Consider the following 12,561-nt stretch of genomic DNA (forward strand, 5'->3'; position numbering starts at 1 on the left):
TTTTTGTGGCTGACTGACCCCATCCCCCAAGTTCTAAAAGAACATTTTTCATGACTGTGACTTTCTAATCATAAAGCAGAAGGCTCAGGGCAATTTAGTATTAAAAGTTCCTGTAGTTTCTTTGGTCTGTAGCTTTGTTACCTCGGTTTAGAGAATTTTGGCGTGGTCATTTTCTACACAGCCTGATGCTAATTTTTTATCTGCCACAAATTCTATTTCACTTTTCCTTCCATGTAGTAAGCAAAAGTGAGAAGTGAGCTGATTACATTGCACATATCCTAGTGTGAAGTGACACAATTGTCTTTTTCCAATCAGGTAGGAGTTTGCCAAGCTTTACTGACACCCTGTAAGTTTGTCCCTGACTCTTGATCAGGAGCCTAGTTGGGTGTTGTATAACATAAGATTTATTTTTAACTGTTTCCATAGTAACCGTTACACATAGAGGAAAAAGCTGAGAACTGTAGTAGCAAGGTGATATAAGTAGGATATCAGAAATCAGATTCTAACAGATTTGAACTAAGATTTAAAATGGAATGATTTAATAGCTGGAGTCCTTAACTCAGAGACTAAGAACTCCAGTGGAATTTAGGAATGGCTTTGAGAGATATGTTTTATTTTACTTTATATTTTTTTGTGAGATGGAGTCTCGCTCTGTCGCCCAGGCTGGAGTGCAGTGGTGCGATCTTGGCTCACTGCAAGCTCCGCCTCCTGGATTCATGCCATTCTCCTGCCTCAGCCTCCCAAGTAGCTGGGACTACAGGTGCCTGCCACCATGCCTGGCTAATTTTATTTTTGTATTTTTAGTAGAGACGGGGTTTCACTGTGTTAGCCAGGATGGTCTTGATCTCCTGACCTCGTGTTCTGCCCGCCTTGGCCTCCCGAGGTGCTGGGATTACAGGCGTGAGCCACCGTGCCTGGCCTGAGAGATATGTTTAAAAGTCAAATAAAGCCACAAATGATGATAAAAGACTGGACTCTCCTACCTCATCCTACCCCAGTCCCAGTTCCAACATCTCAGAGATGCTGACTTTTGCTCTTCTAGTTTTTCTTTTTTAGGTATTTCTATTTCTAATAGTATGCTTGTGCTGTGTTTTTTATTTTAAATGTTATATATTAACTTCCAACTATGGAAGATGAGGACTTAGCCCCCTTCCCAATCTCTCCCCATCCCACTACATCCTCTTCCTTCATCCTCTCTATATAGTTGTATTCTAGTTTTGGTTAAATAGATGATCAGTGCTTACCTTTTTATAACTACACTAATATGTACATCTAAGCCATACAGCATACTGTGATTATGTTTTGTGCCATTGCGTTGTTGTTTTCCTGGAGTTACTGATTGGATAGTCCTGTTGCCTTTCTTCTGTATTGTATTTCCTGGATCCCTTGTTTCTTCTCTTCTGTTTTCTCTTGTAGTGGTGGAACACATTCTTCAGTAGTTTGCTGAGATATGGTGCATATAAAATTGAGTTTTTGAGAGCTTGCAAACCTGAAAATGTCTTTATCCTTTCCTCATACTTGATTGATAGTTCTTCTGGGAAATACTTCTCTCTTAAAATTTTGAAGGTATATCATTCCTTTGTCTTGTAGCTTTTAATGTTGCTGCTGAGAGAAATCCGATGTCATTCTGATTCACAAGCCTTTGTATAGGTCCTGTTTTTTCCTTTTTTTCTTTGACAGCTTTTATGATTGTCTCTTTATCCCTTGTGTTCTTACATGTCAGAATAGTGTGTCTTGGCTTGGGTCTTTTTGACTTCCATTTTCTTGAGCACTTGGTGTGCTTTTTCAATCTGAAAACTCATGTTTTGGCATGTTCTGGCCTTTTTTTTCTTTCTTCTTCTTTTTTGTTTCTTTTTCAAAAGAGCTGGAGTCTTGCTTTTGTTGTCCAGGCTGGATGCAGTGGCACGATCATGCCTTTCTGCAGTCTCAACCTCCTGGGCTCCAGTGATCCTACTGACTCAGCTTCTTGAATAGCTGGGACTACAGGCATGTGCCACTATACCTGGCTGATTTTTTAATTTATGGTGGAGACAGCGTCTCCCTGTGTTGCCAAGGTTGGTCTTGAACTCCTGAGCTCCAGCAGCCCTCCACCTTGGCCGCCCAAAGTACTAGGATTATAGTAAGACACTGCACTGAGCAGGCAGTTTTTTAAAAAAATTATTTAATTATTTTTTAACTATTTTTCTCTACTCCATTTGTTTCACTTTTCCTTCCTTGGAACTCCTATCTGGTAAGTAGTGTTGGACCTTTTGGATCAATCCTCTTGTTTTGTTTTACCTCCTATCTCATTTTTTGGTGTTTTCCTGTTTGGAGATTTCCTCAAGGATACCTTCTAACCTTTCTATTGGAGTTTTAAAATTTCTATTTTAATTTCTAATAGTTGTTTTTCATTTCTTGAAAATGTTTATATCGTCCTGTCCTTGGTTAATTGATGTAATAGCTTCTGTTATTTTTCCTAAGGATGTTAATTATAGTTTAACAAAATTCTGTTTCCTGCATAGTTTCTGTTCCCTCGTGTCCTGCTTCAGTAATTTTCTCTGTTTTGATGCCTGCCATTCCATTCTGCAGGCTTTCTGTGCATGTCTGATGATCCTTGGCTAACCATTTGTGTGTAAGAGGCAGGCACTACAAACCTGATTGGAAGCTCAGCACATGTTATGGAGCTTGTCCATAATGATTGGGTAGGGACTCAGCAGTTTCTTCAGTGAAACCTCAAATGTCACTATCTGTGTAGGTCTTCACTTGGACCAGTTCACTTTCCCAAGGGAGAAGCCATATGTCTCCTGTGTTGGGGTGAAAAGTCAAGCTGTCAGTGTTTTGGAGCCTAACTATTGACGGAGACCGAGGGTCCATGGGGGCTGAGGATCATACTGTTTAATATGTCCCACTTTGACTTCATCCTCCTGTTTTCTGTGCAGTGTCTGATGCCTCCCTCTCAACCATGCCTGGCATTTCCTTGTCTAGATCCTGTCCAATTCAGTTGCTCCCAATTTGGCCAATGCTGTGGGGGAGGAAATTACCCATGTGTGTGGCTTGATGGGGATTTGGGGCTCAAAATACTCCTATAGAAACTTTTAACTCAGTACCCCTGCCATTAGTATACTTGGTGCCTCCTTTTTGGTGTTAGTAAATCCTACTCCAGGCTAAGGTTTTCAGATTTCTCTGGCCTGCTAATTTAGTTGCCTACTGTCCGTCTTCTTGTTAGCTTCCACAGTTTTGTTACCATCCCTTATTTGCTGTTCTTCCTCTCCGTTCTCTCTTTATGCTTCAAAAAATTTCTTTGGTATTACCTTGGTGGGATTGCAGGAAGGAGTAGAAATAATTGGAATCATCTTCATCAGATTTACAAAGAGGTCTATGACCCCCCAAATTAATAATCAGTCTATTATACTTTTTTTTTTTTTTTTTTTGAGATGGAGTCTTGCTCTGTGGCCCAGGCTGGAGTGCAGTGGCGCGATCTCAGCTCACTGCAAGCTCTGCTTCCCAGGTTCATGCCATTCCTCTGCCTTAGCCTCCCAAGTAGCTGGGACTACAGGCACCCGCCACCATGCCCAGCTAATTTTCTGTGTTTTATTTAGTAGAGACAGGGTTTCACTGTGTTAGCCAGAATGGTCTCTATCTCCTGACCTCGTGATCCACCTGCCTTGGCCTCCCAAAGTGCTGGGATTACAGGCATGAGCCACTGCGCCTGGCCTACTATACTTATTAAGAGAGGTTACAAGGTCTTCTTATTAAAGACTTTTTTTTTTTTTTAACATGGGAGAGTTTCATAGAAGCATGATTTAGGTGTTGTCATGAAGTCGTAGGAAGGGATTAGATGCTTTCTCAAGAAACCTTTTAATCTTAGCATTTTGTCCTCATATTTTCCGTACTTGTTGGATGAATGTTGAAATTTAGTTTTGTAATCACCGGAGGCATAGTGTCAGTGAATATTTTCATCACCACACCAAGTCTTGTAGAAGAACGATACAGATTTTCAGTTACCAAAAATATGGTAGACTCTTTGCACTGATGGACATGTCCCATGTATTGATGAAGGTTTGGATTATACAGGTGTGCGCATTTGCCAAAACTTACCACGTGGTACACTTGAGATGCATTCATGGGTAAATTTTACCTCAAACAGAAGCCAGAAACAAAACTGTAAAGAAATATTAAACTCAAATTTAAATAAAAATACATGTGAGGACTATCAAAAATATATGAAAGTAGTTCTGTGAATTTTGAAAGATCATGGTTTTTAAAATTTTTCCATGTTGAAAAAATGGAAAATTTTCAATTAGGGGAGCAAATAAAAACTTATTCCTATCACGTGCATCACAGCTACCTCCTCCATTCCTCTCCTCTCCCTTTTATTTTGTCATGTTTTGCCTATGCTAGTCACTATACTATGCAGATCTACAGGTGGTGGAGATTGTCTTATTTAATATCTAATATTCAGAATGCAAGGCAAAAAAAAGCCTTGGTATATCCTTTTATTTTCAGATTATCTCTGGATGTGCCTACTTTCTTTTGGAAGCTGGGGTTACTTTTATTTTAGTTAGGTTGAGCACCCTGTTTCTTGGTTTTAAACTTTAGCTGGAGTTCTAGAGCTAGAAGCTTGGACCAAGTGACCTATCAGCTGGATAGGAAATTTGCAAGCATTGGGGAAGGTATAATAGCATGGACTCTCACATTGATCATTCTCCTTTTAGATATATTAATATTTATGAGGTACTTCATATTTTCAGAGTGCTTTCTCTTTAGTAATGTTTTCTAGATTCACTCAAAGGTAGGTTGGGAGTAGTTTTCTCATTTCATGGGAGTGAAATTAGAGAGAGGTGGAGATGTGCCCAAGTGAGTCTATGTCAGAACCAGGATTAGAATTTTGGAGGCAGACCAAGGAGAATAAGTGGCAGTGGGAATTAGGAACTGCTGCATACAGTAGTACCAGTGAAGACTACTAACCAGATTATAGGTTTAGACTGGCAAGACTTTGGACTGACCCAAGACTGAATCTGTTTTATTGTAGGTAAAAGAGAACCTACTTTCATGCAAGATGCTGCTGCACTGCAAACGGGATGAGCTTCGGAAACTATGGATTGAAGGAATTGAGCATAAGCATGTCCTGAACTTGTTGGATGAAATTGAGAATATCAAGCAAGTGCCTCAAAAGCTGGAACAGTGCATGGCCAGCAAGCACTATCTCAGTGCCACTGACATGCTGGTAAGAGAACAGCCTGTGCTAAGGGTCATTTTTGTTAAGATGTAAAAGCACTCTCTTTTATTCTCTCCGAATCCTGTAATGCATGTAGCACATTACAAACTGCCCTCTTGGGATTCATGAGCCCTTGAAGGTGAAGCCTGGCTATTTCTCTAATTCCAGTGTTTGAAATGGTAGGTGATTATTATTTATGTATTATCTGTCTTTGTAACAATGGCAAGAAATATAATAGTAAGAAACCAGTACTTAAATCAGGTTAGAATGGTAATGAGAGGTGTTTTTTAGCTTCAGAGGAAGACAGTTAATGAATCCCATTTTAAACAATGAAATCTACATGAGACAGAACTTCTGAAGATTTATAGACTAGTGTTCCACACATTTTTTGAAGGAATTTTTACATTAGGGCTTTGTTCTTTTCCTTGAAATTGATAAGAAATAAAATTTTGGGAGACTAATACTGGAAGCAACTTTATTGACCAAGAGTCCTCCACAATCTAGCCTTTAGCCTCCATCGTAGTCCATTGTGTATGCTCCTTTTTGAATTGCTGAAAGTTCCCAGAAGGATGCAATTGGTGGTTCATGTGGCTGAGCGTCAAGATGAATAAAAAGTAGAAATACAGAGTTTGCTCCCTAATAATCCTAACTTTCCCAAGGCCTGTGGCTCTTAGAGAGGGCTGCTCTTTCTCCCTTCCCTTTTACCCAACCAGTCCCACTTCCATCTCATTCGGAGTTGGTTAAGGAAGCTCTCTATAGGAGCTCTCAGCAGCAGATGGGCTGTATTTGAATTGTTGTTTTTTCCTTCCCCACAGTAGGTGAAAGTCCTTTACCTTTGTTTCACCAAATTAGATTGGCTTTAACACTGGAAAAAACACTGAGGGGAATTGGTAGGGACACAGATTAAATGCTCTAAGTGGTTCTAATTCATTCAGACTTCCAAGAAGAATTTTGCTAAAAGTCCTTCATAAGAAGCTTTTTAAAGGAAATTTGGTAACCAAGGAGTGAGAAGTGCCATGATATTCTATCAGATATTAAAACCTGGTTATGTGATAAGACTGAATGGTCAATTTCCACAGTGGAAGGAGATTAATAATGGTTGGCCCTTGGCTGGGAGTTTAAGGCTGCAGTGAGTCATGATCATGTCACTGTACTCCAGCCTGGGCGATAGAGCAAGACTCTGTCTCAAAAAGAACCCCAATAAACAACAAAAAAAGATTGACTCTTGGGAATGACAAAAGAATTGGTTATTTTCAGCATCTTATTCAAAGTGGCAGCTTCTTTAATAATAATGACTGTAGGGTGTCTGATAGAAAAAAATTACTTTTCACCTTTAGTGTTGATTTATGTATTATGAATGCATACTTGTCCTATATTCTCAAGATTCAGCAATCAGAATAGATAAGCAAGTATACATTTGTGTAGCAAATATACATCTATTTGAATCACGATTTTTTGGAGTGGGCTTGCTTTTAAGTAAGTGCCACAGATTAAAATAGGTTGTTAGAATTTATTTCTGTGTTAATTATGTTCATATTAGGATTTCAGATTTTTGTGTTATGGTCTTTGTTCTTAAGGGCTAATTTATTTACTTAAGGGCTAATGAGTAATGAATACTGTCCCTTTTCTTCTGACATATTTTCCTCAAGACTCATTAAATAACTTCTTTAAATTCTTGGTTGTAAGTTACAGAAATTCAACTCTAGCTAGCTTAAGTAAAAATAATTGTTTGACTCATGTAACCAGTCTGCCAAAGGAATAGGCATGTATGTGGAATGTCACCTGTGTGTTTTCTCTGCATGCCCTCTTCATTGTTCTGCTGAAGACTGGTCTCTTCATGTGTGAGGGAGGAGGTTGGGTATTGAGGGAAAACAGGGGGCATAGGCTATGTCAACATCTTTCCACCTTTACAGAAGAAAATAATCTTTTTTTTTTTCATAATTCAGAAATCTAGGGTTAGGAGCTAGATTGAGCCAGGTTGGGTATGATAATCATCAATAAAACTATCTGGTTGGGGCAGGGGGCGTGGTGTAGGGAGGAAGAACAGTCATGTCCAGAAAAGAGTGAGTTTGTAAGACACATTTTCCGGAGGTTTTGTTTCGTTTTCTGTTTGGTTGTTTATATATTCTAGATATTAATTCTTCTTGTCTGTTAGATATCTTCTCCCAATTGGGGATTTGTCTTTTTCCTTTGTTTATAGTGTCTTTGTTATAAAGAAATTAAAAAATTGTAATGCAAAACAATTTCTCAATTTCTCAGTATTTTTTGTTATGTGATTTTTTTTTTTTTTTTTTTTTTTGAGACAGTCTCACTCTGTTGTCCAGGCTGGAGTGCAGTGGTGTGATCTCAGCTCACCACAACCTTTGCCTCCTAGGTTCAAGTGAGTCTCCTGCCTCAGCCTCCCAAGTACCTGGGATTACAGGTGTGTGCCACCACACCTGGCTAATTTTTGCATTTTTAGTAGAGATGGGTTTTCACCATGTTGGGTCAGTCAGGCTGGTCTGGAATTCCTGACCTCAAGTGATCTGCCTGCCTTGGCCTCCCAAAGTGCTGGGATTACAGCCGTGAGCCACTCTGCCTGGCCTGTTATGTGATTTTTGATGCAAGAAAATTTTTTTCCATCCCAGTGTTCTAAGAGAATCTCCTATGTTTTCTTCTTTAACCCATCGAAAGTCCATTTTTATATATGGTATCAACTGAGGATCTAATTTTATCTTCTATATAGTCAGTTGGCTCAGGCTGTTTATTGAATCCTTTTTCTACTGATTCATTATGCTATTTTGGTCACACAGCAACTTATCACATATGCATGGATCTGTTTCTGAGCTCTTTATTTTGTTTAATGGTGTTATTTGTACCTGCACCCAAACCATGCTGTTTTAACTCCTGTAACTTTATAATACATCTTGATAGGAGGTGAAGAGACTCTCTCATCTTGCTATTCAAAATTGTCTTTGTGGCCAGGCATGGTGGCCCACGCCTGTAATCCCAGCACTTTGGGAGGCTGAGGTGGGCAGATCACGTGAGGTCAGGAGATTGACACCATCCTGGCCAACATGGTGAAACTCCATCTCTACTAAAAATACAAAATTAGATGGGTGTGGTGGTACATGCCTGTAATCCCAGCTAGCTCGGAGGCTGAGGCTGGAGAATCACTTGAACCTTCAATAGCTAATTGATTGAATTTAAGAGAATTATCTTTGCAATGTTGTGTTCTTATCTGTGAACCTAATATTCCTTTCATTTATTAAAATCTTCATTTGTGTCCTTTGATAATGCTTAGCAATATATATAGTCCTTAGAGGTATCATATGTATTTTGTTAGATTTATTTCTGGGTATTTCATTTTTTTGTTGTTGTCTTTTAAAACAGTAGCTATTTATTTATTAAGGTTTCTAGTTACTGGTTGCTGGTGCATAAGGATGTGATGTATTTTTCTTTTTTAATTGACCTTGTATTTCCCTGAACTGATTCCCAATACTGTCTGCCTGGAAAGTGATGACTTCTTTTTTAAGACCTGGCTCAAATTTCATCAACTCTCTGAATGTCCCAGATATTCAGATAGCTAAGTGCTTTTCTTTATGTTTCCATAAGCTCATATGTTTCATTTTAATATAATTCCTTTTGTTTGTGTGGTAGGTCATTGAGGATAGTGGTTGTGTCTTACCTATTTTTGTCTGCCCTGTTCCCAGCATAGTGTAGCTCATACAGTCAGAGTTCACAAATCATTAGCTAAATGGGTGACTATGTGGAAGACTGTAATACCACTACAGAGAGAAAAAGGTATTTCTTTTGTGGGAGCTTTGTTCTGTTTTTTCTTCTCTGGTTATTTATTTGTTTATTTATTTCTTAATGGCAAGGTTCTCTAGTGTCTAACCTTCCCTTTTCATAGTAATTAAATGAATGACAATGATAACAATAGCTAATATGTATTGAGCACTTACTATGTCCTGGTACTATTTGAAATATGTTACATTTGTTAGCTTATTTCTTTCAACAACTCCACTTCTGATATTACCATTTTATAACTTTGCATGTTCTGAGGAGTTGGCATATCCCAATAAACAATGATTTTTATATCCCAATGTGCAAAAATTTCGTGGAGGTAGGATTTAAAGTGCACTTAAAAGGTTGGAGATATCTTCAACTTGGTCTTTTGTATATAAGATTGAGTAGTAAGCTCTATAATTGCTCTTTCATTGGACTTCACATGAAAAACAATCACATTTTCTTTCTCCATGGTTATGTACTGTTAGAAGTAAAATCTACTTAAGGCATCTGAAGGGTGCAAATCGAAATCTTTGCTAAAAGACATCAGAGGAAAGTGAAGACAAAACAATCTAGTCCTTCAAAACCCCCTGATTTCCTTGGATTTGTTTGTCAGAAGATTTTGCATTTCTATTTTAAGGCAGATGCAGATGCTTAGTAATTTAATCCCTACCAGAATAGATTAATAAATCCAGAGTAAATAACTCTATGGTGACCCATTGCTCTTGGCAGCTCCTGCTATTCCTACTGCACCATCAGACTGGTCTGGTAGCTATAGGCTTGGCTTTTAGGTGAGATATTTGTTTCTTCTTTTGATATGATAACCGAGTATTGCATAAAATAATTAAATTGTCATGACAGGGAATGTCTGCAAATAGGTCTGGCCTTTTGTTTCTTTCTTCAAGGTAAACAGCTGCTGTTGGCTTATGAAAAGCTAAAAGTGATCCAACAAGAAGCCTGTATCCATCACATTGAAATCAGAGACTTGATTAATATTGTAGCCTGTAGCTTTGTGATATGTACGGTTTAAATTAGACCTTTGCAGTCATTGTGCTGGGTTGATGCAAGCACATTAATGACATAATTTCTGGTTGCAGCATCACATTTCTGCAGTCTGTCCTTTGTATTCCACTCACATTAATTGAAGTAATTTTGCCAGTGAAGCGTGTTTCAAACCTCTGCATTTAAATTGAAATTTTAATTCCCTTATTGTCTTGAAAAGACGACTGAAGATGCCTTGTTACAGGTTTCATTATCACTCAAAACACTCCAGCTGCTGGTTCTAATGTACAAAGAGTGATTAATTCTGGGAAGAATTATTAATATAAGAATAGCAGCTTCTTCCCAGTGGCATGAGCCAACCAGGAAGGTATTTCATGATAGTTAATATTTTCATAAACTTTTTTTAAGGGAAAATGTGTGTAGAAGTCTGCATCAAACTAAAATTGCACAGATGAGCTTTGAAAACCACTTACACAAGTTCTGATTTATCATCCCATAGAAGTCAATTCATAATTGCATTCAATCAGTGGAAACCAAGCCAGTGCGAATAGTTTTGAAGCACTTTAGCTGACAGTCACAAGGCTTGTGACTAAAATAATTTTTTCATTTCTAAGCCTTCCTGAGATTGTAGAGATTTTGAATGTCTCTTAATCATTTTGTCTGTCTTTATTTATATGTCTTTTAAAAAGAATCCATAGCTGTATAGTCAGATAAGGATTATTATGATAATTATAATAACAACTTATATTTACATATCTGCCTTCTTCCCAGAGGATCCCAGAGTGCTTTGCTGAGAGAATGGTGTAATGGAATTATTTCACTTACACTGTGTAAATGTGGCCATATCTGGGATAAAGAGATTAGGGCAGCTATTTAATTGAATAGTTTTCTAAGATCTTATGTAATAAAATAAATATATTTGTAGTATTTTTAGTTAACAAGATCCTTTGGAATTGGATAACATGGTGGGTTGTGAATGTCAGCATGGGTCTTAATTTGGGTTAGGTCGTCTGATGCTTGAATCCCAGCTTTGACTCTTAGTAGCTGGATAACTTATGGTTAGTAATTTATCTTTGCTGAAAGCTGGAGTTAAGAATAATATGTATCTCCAAGGGTTGTCGAATGGATTAAGTGAGATATTAAACTGTGTACATAAAGTATATGCAGTATAAAGTTTTTGAAATGTTATTTATAATCGATAAATTTTACTGATATTGTAGGAAATGATATGATGATTGCTTCCATGTTATAATCTCAAAAACTGCCTTCGAGGTGGACTTCTTTTGAGCTAGTAAAAGTTGAAGTAGGGTTGGATTAAGCAGTTTTGATTCCTTTTCTTCTTGGCCTAACATGGATGTACCTAAATGAAAAACCAGCCCACCTTTTTTAAAGGTAAAGGAACTCTTGTGGGCGGATAGGGTTTTTCTCAGAAAGCAATTCTAGTCTTCTCTGACAATTCTGTGTTACATTTCTAGGATTTGGCATGGACAAATTTCACATTCTGTGTTATCAATTACTTACTCGGCTTACATTAAAAATATGTTCATAGGGTACCCATTGATTGTATAATTCTGAGCAATGTAATTTGTTAGTAAAGTATCCAAGATGAGCTTGTAAAATCTACTTTTAGGTAAGTAAATATGTTAATCCACTGGGTATCATCACTAGATAAAAGCCAGGTCAGTACTGGAAGGTGTTTGTCATCAGAACATTTTAGTGTTAGAAGAGTTGGTGTTAAGCTGTTGTTTCTGTGAGTGCTTAGATAGCAGGACCAGTGGACCAGTGAGGTTGCTTCTATTTGTGTCAGTAAAACTGTGTCATTAGCAAATAGACTGATCTTATTTTCTCTTCTTTATGCGCAAGGAATGGGTGATCATGCATCCACTGCGAAATGATTAATGTGCAAGCAAGAAAAAAGGGAGCCAAAACATACATACATCCCTTTTATCTGGCTTGAAAGTTTCTGAGATCTCACAGAACTGTTTTTTCTTATTACTCTGGGAAAAGTATTGATGTGAAAGCTCTGTAGATAACAGGAGCTGGAATATTCTAGTGAGCTTATTGGACTAAACCTGAAAGTGGTTTGGTGACTGTAAAACAATGTTCCAGTATTCCGTATGGATTTTCCACAACATGATAAAAATATATCAGTGATCAATAATGAAATCGCCATTACTAAAGCCCATCTGTTCCTAGTGTAGAAGAGCAGCTTGAAAGACTGAGGCCAATATTCTATGCTAATAATTTATCAGGAAAGAATCTGGCACATATTTTGATAAAGAGACAAATGATTGGGTCTTTAACATGTGGTAATGCCATTGTTGATAACTTCTGTTGTTTGTATGTGTATGTGTGAAGGTGGCCTTAACCTTGGAAGATATTACTTGCTAGTGGGAAGAGACAGATGGTGAACAAATAGTGTCTCTCATATTATGTTAAGTACTATGGAGAAAAATACAATAAGACAGGGAGACTGCGAGTATTGGGATTTGGGGTAGGATAGTGTGGTTTGCTATTTAAATAGGGGTGGTCAGCTGTAGCTGCTTTTAGCCGCATTTGGGACCCCCCTTCATTCTTCTCTTGCCTTCAAAAAG

The 12,561-nt window shown here is 37.9% G+C and overlaps 1 protein-coding gene across 2 annotated transcripts in view; it reads left to right on the plus strand.

The window, feature by feature from the left end:
- The window catches only part of EXOC4 (exocyst complex component 4), an 804,715-nt gene that overhangs the window by 29,835 nt on the left and 762,319 nt on the right, over positions 1-12,561 (plus strand). For both annotated transcript variants that reach the window (XM_019031456.4, XM_063708773.1), the window contains exon 3: positions 5,012-5,206. In XM_019031456.4, coding sequence (XP_018887001.1) covers positions 5,012-5,206 — 195 coding nt within the window. The remainder of the gene's footprint in view (positions 1-5,011; positions 5,207-12,561) is intronic.

Source organism: Gorilla gorilla, chromosome 6 (genome assembly GCF_029281585.2).
Source record: "Gorilla gorilla gorilla isolate KB3781 chromosome 6, NHGRI_mGorGor1-v2.1_pri, whole genome shotgun sequence".
NCBI lineage: Eukaryota > Metazoa > Chordata > Mammalia > Primates > Hominidae > Gorilla > Gorilla gorilla.